The sequence below is a fragment of the Festucalex cinctus genome, chromosome 11, assembly GCF_051991245.1.
Source record: "Festucalex cinctus isolate MCC-2025b chromosome 11, RoL_Fcin_1.0, whole genome shotgun sequence".
In the NCBI taxonomy this organism is placed as follows: Eukaryota; Metazoa; Chordata; class Actinopteri; order Syngnathiformes; family Syngnathidae; genus Festucalex; species Festucalex cinctus.
Genome location: NC_135421.1, coordinates 18,450,787 through 18,470,898, shown reverse-complemented (window position 1 = coordinate 18,470,898; position 20,112 = coordinate 18,450,787). Strand labels below are relative to the sequence as shown.

The 20,112-nt window shown below is 39.9% G+C and overlaps 1 protein-coding gene across 1 annotated transcript in view; it reads left to right on the top strand.

The window, feature by feature from the left end:
• The window catches only part of lrp1bb (low density lipoprotein receptor-related protein 1Bb), a 291,575-nt gene that overhangs the window by 149,553 nt on the left and 121,910 nt on the right, over positions 1 to 20,112 (top strand). The window contains exons 19-23 of the mRNA XM_077536047.1: positions 3,014 to 3,094; positions 3,173 to 3,343; positions 6,895 to 7,077; positions 10,620 to 10,820; positions 15,972 to 16,217. Of these exons, the coding sequence (XP_077392173.1) occupies positions 3,014 to 3,094; positions 3,173 to 3,343; positions 6,895 to 7,077; positions 10,620 to 10,820; positions 15,972 to 16,217 (882 nt within the window). The remainder of the gene's footprint in view (positions 1 to 3,013; positions 3,095 to 3,172; positions 3,344 to 6,894; positions 7,078 to 10,619; positions 10,821 to 15,971; positions 16,218 to 20,112) is intronic.

The following is a 20,112-nucleotide window of genomic DNA, read 5'->3' as shown; positions in this document are numbered from 1 at the left end:
TTATTTTTTTAACAACCTTCCCGTCAGTTAAGTTATCCTTAACTGTCTGGGTAGATAGACAGTGCAAACCGGGAAACGTGTGTTCTATCCTCGACCCCCACTAAATAAAAAAAAAAAGTCAAAGCTTTAGACATCATATATTAGACATTATTTATGGTAGTTTTATTTGTTTCACGATTTGATGGAAGACTGAGAGAGTTGTATTTGTATTCTTCACTTTTCACATGATGATCTCAAGATGAGTCAGACAATTTTTTCCTCGTCTGGTCTCTCAATTATTTTGAATGGAACTTTTAAATGTGAAAGACACACAACACAGCTACACGTCAATAACACCGACAACCAAAATAAGTGATTTTTAAATCACCTCTGGTAACTACACGCACACGCACGCACACTATATCTATCTATGTCAGCACTCAGTGTGAAATCACAGCAGGATTCGGAGCTGGCATACGTCGTCCGCGGAAGCTCCGTCACGGGGTTCAGCGGGCAGGTCAGCCCGCAGCGTGAAGCTTCACGCTCCATCAGAGCAACCCAGTGGGTTGCAGAAAACAGGAGAGTGACTATTAAGGCAAATGACGTCTTCATCCAAATGTCGATAGGGAGAGAGAGAGAGCCAACGTGGGCGTTGTCTGGCAAATACGCCGCACGTCAGCGAGAGGTTTGTTTGGACAAGCGTCTGATCTGATGTGACGACAGCCGTCCCACGGGAGATGAGAGGCGAGTCGGGCTTACTCGCATTGATCCATGTTGAGTGTCAGACGGAGGATGTCCGGACCAATTTTTTGGTTAAAGGCGAGACAAGCGCAAAGCATCTTGGTTGTGGTGTGAACCAAAATTGGGATGAATACGGTACCTTGGGGACGACTTGCTCCAATGCTCACACACGTTGATATATTTAGAATGCACTCTCAGTGGCTTACAGCCTTAGTTACATCTACATTAGGTACATTTTTTTTTTGGGACCGCACTGCACCATACTGTGAGCTGTTTCTAATAGTGTCCCCTCTCATGCAACTTTAATAATGCATTCTCGTTCTACAGCGCTGCAAACTAAAAGAACCATCAGTCAACTGAAGAGAACACAGAGCTAACTTTGGGTGAAACAAAATGACGCACAACAAGCAAGCAGAAAACACACAACTACTGTTACATTATAAGGGGCCTGAACAACGAACAATCGTTATTGAGAAAACACATAATTGGCTACAACTATTTACACATCAACACCCTAATTGTTATGTTCTGGGGTTGGATCCCAAAAACGCAGACACAAATAAGACTTTAACTATTTATTCGCATAACATCAAGAGGCATGGAACTAACTTGACTTGACCAGAAACAACGAGAAGGCATCCTGGAAAAAAGGAGAAGGTGGCTAAATTCAGTTGTGCTAGACTCTTATTCCATTTGCCTGCAGCATAACAGCTAAATGCTGCTTCACCATGTTTGCTTCGAACTCTGGGCTTCACTAATTGAGCCGAGTCTGCTGGCATTCGATTCCGTGAGCATGTATTTTAATGTATTCAAAAACATAAGCCATTCAGTGATTTAGAGACCAGTAGCAGATTTTTAAAATCTGCTAATTAACTCTCTCTTCATTCATACTTATAAATCCCCATTGGCAAGACCCCGCCCTATATTCGCTCTCAAGCCGTTTTCTTGACTTCTTTGTCCCCAAAGGTCACATTACTTTTGATTGATCAGATCAATTGCTGAATTATACGCAGAAATTACATTACTTTTCAACATATGTAATACACTTAATCATACACTGTACTCCAAGAATTCAAAGGTTTGGGATTTCCCTTTAATGGCCATTAGTATGCCGTTTGTTTGCAGTGACTGATCGTTGCCAAGTGCTGCAACTGGGCCGAATCGTCTCCGACTCCCTTTGGTGCATCCTAAGCCGCTTCAAGACATAGTCGCAAAACAGCCAGGGTGTAAGCAGTAATTGAAGTTCATGCTTGGCTTCATTCAATCATAATCAAGCTGGGCAAGAAAACATATTCTCTCTCTCGCTCGCTGTTGTCGAAGCTTCCTCGGGCATTAGTCCCCTCCCGGCGCTCCACTGTGCAGTCCTGGCGGCGGCGCTGGCGCTTCCGCGGGTCTGAGAATACCTGAAGCAAAGTGGCGCTTGCCTTCAAGATGGATACCGATGTAGATTTTGTTTGTCAGTGGTTTAGGAGCTGTCACACAACGTCTTGCGTCGGGCTCTTTGTTCATGGGAACCTGACATGATTTATGGATGTCGGCGTTTCATTTTTAGCCAAGCTGGCTGTTTACTTGAAACCTTCATTATTTATGGATGCCCGTGCTTCATTTTTAATGAATGTTAAATTCCATCCAGCCATGATGTGTCAGTGAGACCTGATGTATTTGAGGAGAGTATACACGACACTTGTCTGATTTAAAAAAAAAAATATATAAAATGTTGCCATGACAGCCTTTTCAGTCAGGAGAAGCAGATGCTAACAAATCAATTCGAATCTAGAATTGCATTTCATTCTGAAGTCAATAAAGGTTTCGACATCCTGTAAGGATATCTGAATCCACTTTCTATACCCAAGGCTTATCAGTAAGTCTGAAAAGAGAACAATCTCTGTTGGGAATAGAAATGTCAGGAAGTAGAAGAATCTATATTTCTATACGCAAGATAGCACGGAAGTCTCCTTGACTGAGATGTGAGCAGAGGACAAACGTTGACGTGCCGTATGATTGCTTTGTTGTCTTAAAATGCGTGGAAAAGATATCATCATTCCCTTGACAAATTTCACTTTGGTTTGTCACGTCCAAAAAAAAAAAAAAAAAAAGTAAATGGCATACAAGTGAGCAACCGTTGACTGAGTTGGAATTTTTTAACCGCAAATCTCAGCGAAAACATTCAACATCAACAGATTCTGTACTTTACACTAAATTACATCAGTCTGTTGTGTGTCCTGAATTTTTCTGTGAGCAACCATTTTAAGTCAACCCATTTATGTAAGAAACGTCTCTGTTTATATTCCAGCTTTTCCCACTTGCGAGATCCTCACGCATTTCACCTGCTCCAATGGCCGATGCATCAGTGAGAAGTGGCGCTGCGACTCAGGTTTTGGAGAAGACATTTAAAAAAAATACTTCACATTATCAAGTCGTTTGTGTGCTTACATTTTGTAAATCTGTTCAGAGGACGACTGTGGCGATGGCAGTGATGAGGCGGGCTGCGTCCGGTCTTGCTCCAACAACCAGTTCCAGTGCACCAGTGGCCGCTGTATCCCAGCTCACTGGGCCTGCGATGGCGATAATGACTGCGGGGACTTCAGTGATGAGAACACGACTTGTCGGGGCGGATCAGCAGGTGAGAATTGACCCGTCGTCAACAACAACAAAGCAGAGATTTCTTTCTAAATACATTATACATGTCTGTGTCATGTCCAGGGTCATGCAAGGGTTATGTATACTGTCATGACTAGGGTCATGCAATGGTTATGTTTACTGTCAGGACTAGGGTCATGCAAGGGGTATGCTTACTGTCATGACTAGGGTCATGCAAGGTTTATGTTTACTGTCATGACTAGGGTCATGCAATGGTTATGTTTACTGTCAGGACTAGGGTCATGCAAGGGTTATGTTTACTGTCATGACTAGGGTCATGCAATGGTTATGTTTACTGTCATGACTAGGGTCATGCAAGGGTTATGTATACTGTCATGACTAGGGTCATGCAATGGTTATGTTTACTGTCATGACTAGGGTCATGCAAGGGTTATGTTTACTGTCATGACTAGGGTCATGCAAGGGTTATGTTTACTGTCATGACTAGGGTCATGCAAGGGTTATGTTTACTGTCATGACTAGGGTCATGCAAGGGTTATGCTTACTGTCATGACTAGGGTCATGCAAGGGTTATGCTTGGTCAAGTGTCTGTTTTGAACTGATGTAACCACCATCGAGTTTCAACTGGTAAGAAGCTATGTGATGTCAGAAGCTATGTGATGTCAGGAATCTTTAATCTCTTTATCTAGTCAACAGCCAATCAGATAATTCCTTGTCAGTCCTGTTTCCCACATGTCTAGCCAAAACCAATCAGATCGAGTCGCTGTCTATATAAACCTGTCTGAGAAGTGTGTGTTTTTGTCGGATTATTACCCCTGTTACTCGGTGCAACTCCACGGCCGAGCGTCTCGTGATTCTTGATACATTCTCGTTGTTTATCGTCTAGTCAAGTTTGTTTCTACGCCTCTCGATGTTGTGCGAATAAAGAGCTAAAATCTTATTTGTGTCTGCGCTTTGGGATCCAACCCCAGAACATAACAGTATGAAGATCATTTCGAAAAATGTTCTGCAAAGACTGAGAACCATGTGGTACTGAATTAAGGAGATAGTGTCAAACTTTTTCACCATTTCAGTTAACCTGATTAGCTAGCTAACTATGCCTACATTAGCATTAGAGTGCCTCATTGTTGGCATTGAGTGCACGCATGTCTCATTTTAAGTCAGACTTGACAGCCAGTGTGTAGACCAAGACTTGCATGGCCACTTTAGAGTGCCTCGTTGTCACGGCGCAAAAAAAGCCAATGGAGGCTTTAAGTGCATGTATTTCATTGCACACCTCATTTTATGCACATATTTGTCGATTTGAGCTCTGTTGTTCTAATTTGACACTAAATTATAAAATAATTTCCCTTCACCCGACCACATTAATCTTTCAGTGCCAGCCATGACTTTTAATGATGGGGTTGTTTCCTTATATCCATTTTAGCGTGCTAATTGTGTTTTGGCAATTCAAGGCAATGCATAAATTCATCTGCTGTAATTACGAGTTCAGCAATGAATCATCTTAATTTGAATAACGTTGTTTTAACACTCATGTGTGACTAATCTTATCTAGTCGCTGTTCTGGGGGAACTTCAACATCAGGAGCTGAATCATTTAATCTAATTAATGCAGGGGGGGGAAAAAACAACTAATGCACCCTCACAGCTCACTTGCTTGTCACTGGAATATGTAGACTATTCATCAAACCATTTTCTGATGCTTGTGGGCCTGTCTTTGCTTTTCAGCACAAAGGAGTGAGTCAGCTTCAGCTTTGACTCGGCTGCATAGTACTTTTGGGCTTTGAGTGTCAAGCGTCACGATGTCAGCTACACACCATTTCTGACTTGACTGTTTTGTCTTTAAAAATAAACAACACCAAGTTGCTTATTACATTCCCATTTCTGTTGCTCTTAAGATGAACAGTTATGTCCTCTAAACCTTGGGAACTGATTGTGGAAGGCCTTTTTTCTGTTCCAGCATGACAGTAAAATAAACGGAGACAAAATTTTGACACAAAAAGGGCAAAAACATGCATCTGTTAAATCAGTCTAAAAATCATCCATCCATCCATCCATTTATCCTTCCATCCATCCACCAATTCTTCCATCATCCATCCATCCGTCCATCCATCTATCTCACTGTGGATAAACTCCTCCAGGGTGCCTTTCCTTACAGGGTACTTCTGTGCCCCGCCATGTTGTGGTTTTCGTGTGTCTGTTGTGTTTTGGGTGTGATCATGGGGGGGGGGCTTTTTCTTTTCTTTTTTCTTTTTTTACTTTTTATTGTATTATGGATGTCCAGCACTTTGAGTTGCATTTTGAATGTTTGAAAGGTGCTTTATAAATATTGATTGATCGATCCATCCATCCATCCATCCATCCATCCATCCATCCATCCATCCATCCATCCATCCATCCATCCATCCATCTTCTACGCTGCTTATTCAATTCCGTCATAGGGGGCTGGAGACCCAGCTGACTATATCTTGGACTGGTTACCAGTCAATCGCATGGTACTTCCTATATCCGGACAGTCAGCCATTTACCCTAATAGTGTCTGTCACTGAGTGGAAATTGAAAGACTGACAAGTGAACTATTGTACCATTAACGATCGTATCCATATACTGTATCATGTCGTTGCTGTTGTGCATAATTCTGTCATCTCCAAAAGAACTACGTTTCAGGAAATCACAAATACTTTCTTGAGTTACCAAGTTAACATCAACACAGAAACACCCCAAAATTATGTTCAATTGCTAATTTATCCATGCATCTATTATCCATACCTGCGGCTGTCGTTGATTAAAATGGTAGGACACGGAGTCAGCACGTCACTTCAAAAAAGCAAATGGATGTGGTTACCTTCTGTTCGCAGTCTCTTTCTCAAATGTCTGAGGACCATAATTGATGCAATAAATAAAACTATGAGCAGACCAAGTAGTTTAATAGGCAGGAATGAATCTGTACGCACTTATTTTGTGGATCACCGGTTCCTTCTGCACCGGCGTGTTGTAGTGATCCATTCATAACAAAGCAGGCATATTCAATTATATCTAACCTAAATATTGTCAATTGTTTTCTAGAAAACATTCAGACTCTCAATATTGAGGTAACATAATGCTGTAAGGCTTCTTCAGTGAAGGGGAGAGGCAGAGTTTTATAACGTCTCACTGACAGTTGAGTGATTACGAGAGCTTAATAGATTTGTTGTCAAGTATTTTCAACACTTTAAATTGGGTAATAAAGTGCCAACGTCACACACAACGTGGGGACAGACCAATTGTATCGATTTGTGAATAATTTGAAAGTGTCCAATTTGGACGGTCGGAATTTCTGCCCTACAGCGACGATATTGCATATGCCAGTCACCGTGACATATAAAAGTGATGTCGGTCTCAAAATGTGGAAAGTTTCATTTTGGAAAAAAAAGCAACAAAAGAATATTGCTTTTCCTTACCTGTAAATACAAATATCTGAACAATAAAAGTTGTCCCCAAAGAATGATTCATGGCCGCTGCGCCTTGGCCCGCGACGGTGTATTGCCGAGCTCTTGATGCGATCCAATCAATAGTTGAGTGACTTTCTTTTCAGCCCTGCCATCTGTGATTGAGTGCAGCGGGGAGGAATTCCACTGTGTCACAGATGGGACCTGCATCCCGGAGCGCTGGAGATGTGACGGAGACAAGGATTGCGAAGACAGCAGCGACGAGAAAGACTGCGAAGGCACCAAACGGATGTGCGACCCCAAGGCCAAGTTTACCTGCAAAGATACAGGTAATGAAAAAATAAAATAATGCGTGCATAATAAGCAACGCGGTTGTAATTTGCTTTCTTCAATCTTTAACGTGGGTCTTGGCCCTTATTTGTACTGTGTTGTACTGGGAAAATGATGATAAATAGAGGCTGAAAGGGATTTAATAAAAGACAGAAAATGATTCTGTTGATTTCAACCTCGTTCGTTCTCTTCAACATTCTATTACTAAAGAAAATACATGCAAACAAAAGTGAGCTATTTCAACAGATGCACACATGCAGGCAGACACAAAAAAATGAATTTTTGACTTATTTTTTTAAATAAGCAACATCAAGATGGGAAAATTGAAGCATTTTCCAGTGAGAGTTGGTTGCTTCCTAAAAGATATTTCAACGTTTATAGTTTTTTTTTTTTTTTTTTTTTCCAAATAGAAGATATGTTGCGTTCCCTCGCAAAGTTTGCGAGGGAACGCAATCTTTTCTTTCAAACGCAAAGTTGTTTTGCGAGGGAACGCAATCTTTGCGAGAGAACGCAAAGTTTTTTGCGAGGGAACGCAATCTTTTCTTTCAAACGCAAAGTTGTTTTGCGAGGGCACGCAATCTTTGCGTTACCTCGCAATCTTTGCAAGGGAACGCAAAATGTCTTGCGAGGGAACACAAAGTTTTTTTTTTTTCCTACCATGTCACCTTAGGGGCTCCGTAGGTTTCCAGGCTAACTTCAGCCATTTATTAAATAAAAAACAGTTGTTGTTTAGCTCCCAGGTAAGTTGAATCCAAAATAATGTTTTGACTCTTTGATTTATATACACTATATTCATATTCTTGTTTTCCCACAAACTTCTTATTTTTTTTCTTTTTTGTTGCCACCCACTCATTGAATAATGATGTTTTCATGTTTTGCATTTTTTTCTTCACTCCCTTCACTCCTTTTTATTCATCCCACTGATTTTTCTTATTTATTTTTTTACAAGCTGTAAATATGTTTTTATCAATTCTGTCAAAAGATCACCGTGTACATGCCGCCAACATGTTTTTTAATGATTGTGGAGCATTTCTTTAAAAGCTAAATTTTAGTCCACAGCCTTGCATTTTCTGTTGCCACTGTACTGGCGTCACAGCAGGCACTAAACATATGGAGGCCTCAATCAAACAGCGATATGCGGATATGTTTTTTTTTTTCCCTTTTTGGGGCAGCCAGCCCGAGAGCTTCCAAGTCAATATCGACAAATGTGAACACGCACACACACAATGACACCCTCAGCTGTCGCTTCATCCTCCCACACACACTGATCTGGCACCAAGAATAAACCAATGTGGTGACTTTGAAGGAAAATCTGTAAATTGGAATATGCTGCAATCCTGCACCGGCACAAAAATGATGAGGCATGCTGGCGGCTTGTGATGTTTGCTTTGCTCGCCTCTGTCAGTAGTTCCACCTACTTCTTTCAAATGTGCACAGCGGAGGAACGAACGGCATTCTGGAAACAAGCGGCGGGAATGATGAACACAAGTTCTGTAACTTTACCGTGCGCTCGCACTTGAAACAATGTGCATGTACTGTATTTGAGGCCCGACAAATATTCTTGCCTTGAAGTAACACGTTCAAACAATACGTCCTAGCTTGGAAAAAAAAAATGTTCTCACTGTCGCCAACTTGAGATGTCCACAAGTGGGACAGCTTGACAGCTCTCATGCTGTGATAAGCAAAGTACACACATGCTGATTTTTAACATCACAATCTATTTTTACACCTACTTAATAATATTTCCACCGATAATCGCCACGCTCCAGAATATCAGCACGTGCATGCACTTTGTCAAGTCAAGTTTATTTACCCTGTATCACTAAAGAGAGTAAAGGCTTCACAAACACACAGTTGGCAAAAATCAACAATATTCCCCTGGTTCTAAACCCCCCCATCCAGGCAGTGAACAATTTGGATAAATGAGAGGAGAAGATGTAGCAAAACAGGCCTAAATCCAGCTGATGCTAGTTGTACACTTGGTGTGGTTTGACCAAATGCTAGGAGTTTAGATTTGTACAGATATTCATCCATCCATCCATTTTCTTGACTGCTTATTCCTCACAAGGGTCGTGAGGGGTGCTGGAGCCTATCTCACCTGGCTTTGGGCAGTAGGTGGGGTACACCTTGTACTGGTTGCCAGCCAATCGCAGGGCACATAGAGACGAACAACCATCCACACTCACAAGGACACCTAGGAACAATTCGGAGCGCCCAATTAACCCGCCATGCATGTCTTTGGAATGTGGGAGGAGACCGGAGTACCCGGAGAAGACTTTTTTTACAGATATTGTTGCTCTAATTTTACACTAAGGTACTAGAGACCGAATGGCGCACCCTTAGGGATCCGACTCACCAAAATACAGCATATTGCGAAGTGCCGGCCTCAAATGGAACATAAGCCACGTAACAGTATGAATAAGTAAAACCTAAAAATCACAGCCACAGCTGGACTGGTGCAAAAAAAAAAAAAAAAACTGCAACGTTTTGCTGATATTTAAAAAGCATAATGAAACAAAAATCTCCTAATTCTTCACAATTCCAAACGCTGCTTTATGTATATTAAATGTGTTGCACAAGGTTCTGGATGTGTGTGCATTTTATTTCATGAAACCATGACTGCAGATGGTGAGATAAATAGGGATATAACAATATCCAAACATCACCATTCGATATTATCTCAATATGCAGGTCACGGTACAATAATTATCATATTGTGGGGAGCCTGGCAATACAAAAAAAAGGTCATAAATTGTAAAAAAAAAATAAAAAAAATAAAAAAACAAAAAAATTAAAAAACAATATTGTGCTTTTGTACATTACAGCAATGAAAAATATAAATATTACATATGCAAATATATAAATACTGAGGCACACATTGAACCACATATTGAGTTCCTCCAAATATTGACTCGGTTCACAAGCATATTACGTTCTCCTTCATCTGACCATTAATGTGAATTTTAAACATAGAAGGGCCAAAACATGCCTTGTGAAAATTAAACTGTACTAAAAAACTAGCCACCAGAGGGTGCTAGAACTGCACACATGGAAATCAACCCGACTTTTTGAACAGATGTGCTTTTAATATCGTGACATGACGACGACGATATATTGTGGCAGTTTTCATATTGCGATATCACGATATTGCCGTTATCGTTAAATCCCTAAAGATAAACAATAACTTCTCAGCCATCTTTTTTGTTTGGTGCGGAGTGAGAATAGTAGATATATTTGACATTGACTGCAAAAATCGAACATTTATTCTAAAGACACATTCTTATAAAATGTTTTTTACATATACGTTTCCTGGGTAGCTCGCCACTGATTGGCTCAGTTTGTTGTCTATATTATTCATGGATGAATGCGATGCTCCCTATAAATTCTGGAATGGTAAATGGAGGAAAATAATAATTAAAGAAATAGTTATTTTCCATGCTTGCTGCATTGGCACTCATTGTGAGGGTCTATAAAAATCCACGTTGTTGATAGTTGAAAGCATCATTTAAAATAACTGAGATTATATAACACGTATTTCTAGGCAAGTGCATCACGAAGAGCTGGGTATGCGACGGCGACATCGACTGCGAGGACCGCTCGGATGAGGAGTCGTGCGAGTCGGCTATCTGCAAGCCGCCCAAGTACCACTGCGCCAACGACACGTCCGTCTGCCTGACACCCGACAAGATCTGCAACAGCAAAGTGGACTGCGCCGACCGCTCAGACGAAGGACCCATTTGCGGTAAGGTCGGATTGTCTGTGCATTTCACATGTTTAAAAAACAAAACAAAAAAACGTGTTCACTCACACAAATTGATATTCCGCTTCATTTGCCGCCTCCGCTCTTGTGGTATGTCTTTGCAATCTCACCGCACCCAACCAATGGGTGATACAATTAGGACTCTGCATTTCAAAATCAAAGTATTTTGAAGTCATGGCTTAGTGAAGGGCGGCCAAGGTCTGTTACACCAGATGAAGAAAACGTCCTAAACTATTTCTGTATTTTTTGGCCTGTAGTTGTAAAAAAAAAAAACCCCAAAAAACTTCTTTGCCAAGTCATTGTTTGCTCTGCAATGAGTGCACAGTCACAGCAAAAGACCAGCCGGTTCTCCTCATTGTTTTCTGTTGAACAGTCCCAGTATACAACATCAATAGGGTGACATTAGAAATGAAAAAAATAAATAAATAAAGAAGGAAGCGAGGAGAGGAATTTCTAAAGTTTGGCCTTTGAAAGTGTGTCCACATTGGATACGGTCTGACAAAATCCGACTGCATGCTGAGCGCATCCCGCCAGTTTGAGGTGGGTGTGAACCTGACCTTTTAAGTTTTGGAGTTTGGCTAACTTTGTGAGACTTCAGCTGCAGAACAGTCCAAATTGTCAACAACGTTCGGACATTTTGCTGTGGTTGTTCCTTTGGCTCCTTTTTTGTCTAAAAAGACATTTAAATTTTGCTGGGGTTTGTCTATTTGGTACTCAGATATATTCCAGTAGATCTGTCAAAGCGAAACATCAGCAAAGAATTGTCAAAAGGCAACCTCTGATGTTTGAATACGCGAACCCTTGATTGCCGAAAAGAAGCAGAACAGAACATAGGAGGGGTGGAAAAAAAATCATGTATAATGAAATACCAGGACAGGAAGTTCAGGACTTGAGTCTCAGCTCCAGCTTCTTCCCACACATTAAAACCGAACTAATAATAATAGTAGTAGTAGTAGTAATAATAACAATGATTATTATTATTATTATTATAGGGCTGGGCGATATGGCCAAAAAATAAAATCTCGATTTTTGCAGTCATTCAGGGCGATTACGATTTTAATCGATTTTAACCTAATAAATCCAACAAACGTTTACTTAAAGGTTTCATTCATTCAAAAATAATTCCTGTGCAAAATGTTTAGACACCAGTACCGTATACTGATTCTAGATCAGTTTTAACACAAAATTACATCACATAAAAGCATTTGGATGTAACATAACATAAGAACAACAGCTTTTAATCATCCAGAAGACAAAATTCGATTTCATGATTTAGCAAACTTTCAACGATTCGATTTTTTAAAATGACGATGTATCGAATTAATTCGATTTATTGCCCAGCCCTATATTATTATTATTATTATTATTATTATTATTATTATTATTATTATTATTATTATTATTATCATTGTTGTTGTTGTTGTTATTATTATTATTATTGTTATTATTATTATGTAGTAGTAGTAATAATAATAATAATAATCATTGTTATTATTATTTTGTTTGTTTGAAGTCGCCCAGTTTTCAAGTGAGCAAAAGTGTTGAAACACGTGACTGATGGGTGTTTCCAGTTGCTCAGCTCCGCCTATTAGAATGATCGATTAAACTTTAGATAGCGCTTGTTTTTGACGTTGGGTGTCGCCTGTGAAAACTGCGTTTGCTGTGACGCAAAACATGAAGACCGGAGTGTTGTCTGTGGGAGAAAAGCAAAACCATCAGTTCCACTGAGCAAAGCCAAAACAACAATTTGGAATGTCCTGAAAAAGAAACTACAGAAATGAACACCCAAAGACAGCAGTCAATGACATCACTGCTAACCTCTGGGACTGAATATTGTTTATATTTATCTGGGACATAGTGGCATAGAACAAGGATACATGAGTTGATGAATCACAAATGAATCATTCGCATTTGGCCTATCCAAACCGTATATAGATATATATCGCATATATATAACGTCATCAACACCGAATTGCAAAAATACGTTGCTTTATGTACGGCCATCAATTTACTTATCTTGTGCACGGTTGCAAAGAGTTGGAACCTGTCACAAATGACACTCGGCGGTGTACGCGCCCATACAGATTGCTCTTAAATTGACACGTCAGTCATTCTTCCGCACTCGCCGGCTGCTATTTTGTCCAGCATCCATTCGACTGTTAATGATGCTGTCTCCAAGGCATCATAATCATACGATGATGAATTCTCGCAGAGATGAGCATTATCCCGATAATCAATCCATCTACTCTCTACACTGCGTATCCTCATTAGGGCTGCAGGGGAGCTGGAGCCTCTCCCAGCCGACTTGAGAGGCGTGGTCCACTTTGGACTGGCCGCATGTCTACAAACGATCATTTATACTCGCGTTAGAGTCGTCAGTGAAGCTAAAATTATTATTTATTTATTTTTGTAATTTGGGAGAAGCTGGCGTACCACTTGGCCATTATGCTGCCATTATCACTATTCAGTGCTGCCTTGAGATATGAGTGACTCCACTTATGAGTCTTTCAAGATAAAAGCATCATTTGACTTTTTTTTTTTTTAATTTATCTGACTCCCTTATCAAAACAATGAGAATTATGCCTTTCGTATTTAAAACAACCACATAATGCAGCCTTTCATTCTATTAAATTAATGCTAACGCTAATTAGCATCTATGTTTCTGTTTACCCTTTAGGCATTGCTTTCAACACAAATGGTGCACAGACAACATGTAGATAACATAACACCGCTCACAGTGGTATATTCTTTATCCTCTGCATGGAACGTCTAATTTTAGTGTCATACTAGTGAGCTTAGAGAGGTGTTTTTTGTTTTGTTTTGTTTTTGTTTTTTTTGGTTGATAAACAAACATATCACAAGTATAAAATACAAGTGAAAATGTCAATAGCATCATAATTTCCATGTTCAAAAGGAGTAGAAAGAAGTACAAAAACTTATCTAGTCCTACTCCCTAATACTTCTATCATAATAATATACTAATAAGTTGTTCTTACTAACATGAAAATTACACAATAGAAAATAAACAAAACAAGTTTATCTGAGTCGAGACGTCTCAGTGAATTATTAGGAATCCCACTTGAATTGTAGGCAGGACATGCCTCACTGCAGATTCATAATGCCTCAATAATGAAAAGTAGACCTGTTTGTATTATACAAGCTGTGCTAAATACACAGTTTAATTATTTTAAATTATAATGAATTATGACATTACTGTGTGTTTTTATAAAGTATAATCTTATGGCGTGTTATCATTCCTCATTTAAAAAAAAAAAGTTTGGGTCAGGCTGGAACGAATTAATTGCATTTCCATTCATTTCAATGAGAAAAGATGATTTGAGATGTTCTTAGTTACAAGCGCTCATAGAACAAATCAAACTTGTATCTCAAGGCACCGCTGTAAATTAACCTCTAAATCAAACAGGTTATCGAATGAAATGTTGGCTGTTGGAAATACACGTGGCTCTGCGTTCAGCTGTTATGATCCCAGATTTCTCACCAACAGTGTTTGTCTGACACAATAGATTGTTTCCCATCCATTTTTATCAGCGCGCGTTTGGGCGTGTAGCGTCACTGCAGTGTCGTCGGATCCCTGAGCAAAAGGGACAAGACAATGTGGAAACACTCCGGGTTAATGATGGCAAGTGTTTGTCCAAGTGCCATATGAGGGAAGAATGAGATCTCATGTGGCCAGCACTCTGGCTCTAATCTCTCAAAATGACCAGCGTAAACACGGACTTTCATTTTCTCCAGCAGCGCTCGCCAAGCCTCAGGGGTGCCCTTTAGGACCCTCGAGTGCTTGCATTATCTTAGCTGAGAAAAGAACCTTTTCCCTCAAAGTCAATTAGGTTGTGCTCAGGGGAGAGCTTCAGGGTCTTTTTTTTTTTTTTTTTTTGATTTGCAGCAGATGACCAGATCTCACACCTACTATTAGCTGTTGTGAGCACACTCGCCACTCAATTTACAACTACGCTGATCGTGTGAGCTATTCTTTGTACGCAGGGATGGCCAATTTATAAATACAAATACTGTGAAAGAATAAACAAGAATATCATTTTGCTCATTTACAAAATCACTACTTTTCAATAAATATTTGAAAAATCCTAACAAAATTTTTTGCATTTTTCAAAGTGAAACTATACCATCCATCCATCCAACCATCCAACCATCCATCCATCCATCCATCCATCCATCCATCCATCCATCCATCCATCCATCATCCATACATTCATCCATCCAACCATTCATCATCCATCCATCCATCATCCATACATTCATCCAACCACCTCCCATCCATCCATCCATCCATCCATCCATCCATCATCCATACATTCATCCAACCACCTCCCATCCATCCATCCATCCATCCATCCATCCATCATCCATACATTCATCCAACCACCTCCCATCCATCCATCCAACCATCCATCCATCCATCCATCCATCCATCCATCCATCCATCCATCCATCCATCCATCCAACCATCCATCCATCCATCCATCATCCATACATTCATCCAACCACCTCCCATCCATCCATCCATCCATCCATCCATCCAACCATTCATCATCCATCCATCCATCATCCATACATTCATCCAACCACCTCCCATCCATCCATCCATCCATCCAACCATTCATCATCCATCCATCCATCATCCATACATTCATCCAACCACCTCCCATCCATCCATCCATCCATCCATCCATCCATCCATTTTCTTAACCCCTTACTCACAGAAAAACTAAAATGACATTGCAAATAGAAAATGTAATGTAAAATCTCATTTAAAAGTAACTGAATAAAAAGAAAAGTCTATAATGGAATTATAATGGAAAATCCAAAACAATTCCAACCCTGCTCTACACACACTTACCTTCCTGGCTGACCAGTTTCTTCTTCCAGTGAGACATTTTTTTTTTAAAACAAAACAGGCTAACTCAAATGTATCTGACAAAAAAAAAAGTTTCACTTATTCCTGTGTAAAATAACATCCAGACTTTCAAACTTAAGGCAATATAATGCTGCATGGCCACTTCTCAAGAGTGTTACTAGATTTCCTTTCGTTCTATTTTCCTAAGTCAATTACTTCCCCTGGCAGTGTACTGATTCTGCGCCATTTGTCGACCTCAGACATGTGCCTCGTGGCCCGAGGGGGCTGCAGCCACATGTGCACGGTGGCGCCGGGGAAAGGGGTGGTGTGTTCCTGTCCGCCGGGACTTCACCTGGACTCCGGCAACAAGACGTGCAAGGTGGTGGACTACTGCAGCCGCCACCTGAAGTGCAGCCAAGTGTGCGAGCAGTACAAGACCACAGTCAAGTGCTCCTGTTATCCCGGATGGAGGCTGGACCCCGACGGAGACAGCTGCCACAGCACAGGTAATAACGACTCAGCCCCGGGGCCGGACGGACGCTGGCTCATGCTAATTTGTGGCCCCGCTTGCAGTCGCATTTGATCCTTTTGGCTCCCTCGCGTCTTTGAAACTCGAAATCATTGCTTGCCAGTGTTGTTGCTGACCACACAGTTTGGAACTTTAATGAGAGGACCGTATATGGCGCTTATTAATACAAAAGAAGCATACATTGGCAGACAAATACACTGACTTCTATTGGGCTGCATTAAACCTTGGCTGTGAATTTTTTATTTTTTTTTATTTTAACCCTCACAGACACTTTTTCAACACATATACACGTATTTGAATTGCAAACTTAACTCATTTACTCCCAATCACGTATAAATACGTTTTTTTAATGTTGTAAGTGTCCCAAAGACGTATTTATACGTTTTTTTATGCTAGAGCATACAGAAGGCTTTGATGCAGCCTCTCAACTGCAAAGAACGGTTGCCGAAATGGTAATTATTACACAAACGGCAAGCAGGTGGCAGCAGAGCAAAGAAGATCAACCAACCAGGGCCATGTAGAAAAAAAGCTCAATTACTTACAATTTTAAATAGATTTGTGAAAACTGATGAAACTTAGCTCTCTTCTACTGCTAATTGCTGCAAAACAGAAACAGATAGAAACATACTTTTACTTTTTCCTGATAAAAGAAGAGACTTTAATCTTTCTTTTGGTAGGTTCCATAATTTTATAGCAATTGAACACAATATTCTGTGGGCTTTGCAAAATCAGTCAAAATCCAGTAAAACAGCCGGGAGCGAACGGGACTGCTTCTGTGAAAATGGCTGGGAGTGAATGAGTTAAAGGGATACTAGCCATTTTCAGCAGTAACATTTTCATGTACAATTAGTAGCTTTAAAAAGTAATTTTTCCACTTGCTGTCGACTGATGATGACATCACCCGTGCTGAGGAGGTAGGTAACGATCAATCATGGCTCAGTTGACGGACCAAACCCAGAAAACAGGTGAGCCATGATTACGGTTACATACTTCCTCAGCACGGGTGATGTCATCATCAGTCGACAGCAAGTAGAAAAAATTACTTTTTAAAGGTATTATTTGTACATGAAAAATAATGATGTTATCAAATTCATTCTGGACAAAATATTAACCTTTCACTGCTGAAAATTGTTCAATGAGTCTCGTATCCCTTTAAAATATATGGAAAATGTGTATCAGTGACTGATAAACAATTAGATCCCTGCATAAAATAAAAATAAAAGAATCTGCGATGTAACGGGGGCTCAGTGGGTGAAAAGCAATGACCCTAAGAAATTCTTGCATTGACATTTTGGAATTAGGTAACTAGCATCTCCTGATATTCCTGCTACTTGCCTTTTCAAAACAAAAGTTATTTTTCTAAAAAAAAAAAATGTAATATTGCTAATATGGCTTAGAGAGAGACCAATTATCGGCCGGCATTTTGACAAATAGCCCTTTTGAAGAATTATACAGCCATTATTAGATCTTTTTACAACTGTGTTAACTTCTGAGAACTTATTATTAAAATTTTCAGCTAACTTTATAAAATATGTTTCTGATCCTGGGAACTCTTTGCACCTTTCTGTTTTGTTTGAAATTAAAACTAAAATGTGTGGAAAATTTAACACCAGACATTTTGGAAAACTTTATTTGCTGTAGGAAGCAATTTACATGTTTAAGTTTTTAACTTTTTAAGACATGTTAATGACCCTGTGAGGTCCCTGAACTTTTCGTTAGAATTTCAAAACAAAAATGTCTTTTGACTAAGATTTAAAATAATAATGCCAATATTTTTGCAAATCTTAAAAGCTGTTCAATAAACATGTGCTTCAAGACTTTTCAACAGAGTCAAGAGTTGCTTTTTTTTTTTCTTTAATTTGACACCAATATTTTCCCTTTTGTAAAAGTAAAAATTGGCTTTAAATATCGGTTACCGGCCTTCTTGGCGACTAATAATCGGTATCACCCATGGAAACACTTGTCGGTCTATCTCTAACTCACGGTATTTAGTCCCAGGTATTTATTAATGAGGGTTTTAGTCTAGTCTAGTTTTAGTCTGGTGTAAAATGTGTGTTGATGAAATTATTTTTGTTTAGGTTTTGTTGACGAAATTAACACTATTTGGGATTATATGTTCCTTCGCTTCCAGAAGTAATTGATATTAATAACTACAGTAATGTTCAATACCACGTTATTTCAGACCAATACAAGTATTTTGCCTTATTTAAGGCCGGTACTGCAAATTCACATGGTTACAAATTGGGAGTCAAGAGTTTCACATGTTGAATGAGAGACCGTGTCCAATCTTGAGACTCTTTGTGAGGTTCATGCTTCATTGTTTCTGTGTAACGCATTTGCATATTCATGAAAACAAATGTATAAATAAAAGTGCAAAGTTTGGAATTCTCCAGAGCAGCGGCGCTCTTGCAAAACAGGAACAGAAGTCGGTTTGCGGGGGGTCAAATTCAATCTCATTCAATTACGGGAGACATGCGAGTGCTGACTGGCAAACGTCTCTTTCGATCCGCGTCGATGTCGTGCTTCACCCACACACCGCAGCTTTCATCACCTTTGCTGGCTTTCTGCTAAAAAAACAAATCCTTTACCGACACGGACACTTTGTCAATGTTGCTTTGGAGTATTTCCCATGTTGTCATTGAATCAGCTACTTTTCATGAGGCTGCTCTGTAACCGCTTTGCTATTCAGATACACGCACACACACGCCATTGGCTTGTCATGGCCAGATTAATGGACCTTGTTTTGATTACCTGCTTCTCTATTTTCATTTCAAGACTGATGGCGTTCGCAACTCTAATCACACATTAACGTGAAAGAGAACACAAGCATTTTCTCGCTGGGAAGGCCATCAAAATTGTCGCACTCGATCATAAATCATACTTTGCATGCGAGCAAAAACAATTGAATCTGGAGAGAGGTGTTATTGGATTCTTTGTGATGTCCCGAGTGCGCTGCCGCTTCCACGTTTCTCTTTTGCGCTTCCCCGGTAATAAAAGGCTTTCTTAGCAAAAATCTGCAAGTGCAGATGTTTTCTGTGTGTGCGTTGCGTTGAAGCTCATTACCACGATGACGTGTCATCGAGGCAAGGCTGCCATCTTAATTGCATTTCAGAAAGGATTTATTTTACAATTTAGAGGACAGAAACAACATATCTGAAAGGACCCAGCCCATTTGAAAACAAACAAAAAAAGAAATGTGTTTATGTTATAGAGGATTTAATTAGTTTATTTCCTTGAACATGTACATTGTGTGAGTTGAAGTGAAGAAAGAGTTTTCAGATACAGGAAGCAGAAATAATCCGGCTCATTAAACCGAGTCTCAGTGGGCAGACTTTGGGAGCACAAGCGCCGCTGCCAGTTTAAGGACTTGTCACTAGATTTAGCAACTTCTTGCAGCCCCACAAAATCGTGGACTCAAAAGAGCCGTCCTATAAATAAGTGCACTCTGCAACTTTCCCATCACAACCAATTAATGTGAAATGCACGGGGTTGGGAATGTCAAGTGTTTTCATCTTCATAGATTTCTGATAGACGGGCTTTCAGATCTATAGCTGTATTGTTTGTGTAACAACAACAAAATATGTCCAAAAGCGGCAAAAGTACTCACACAAGAATATATACCTTTGCTAAATTATGAGCTAATGATAACAACTGATAAAAATGCACCCTTTCTCTGTGAATTTCACAGGCTTGTGGCTTATAGGCTGACACAAGATGCAACACAATCGCCACAAAAAATCCTTAAAGTCCCTGCAAAGTTCAAATAAATATGCCCCACTCAGCTATCAGCTACCAATCAAACAGCACTACTGCACTCTGGAAACGTTGTTTTGCCCTAAATATAAATATAAATGTTGGAGCTGCCAACATTT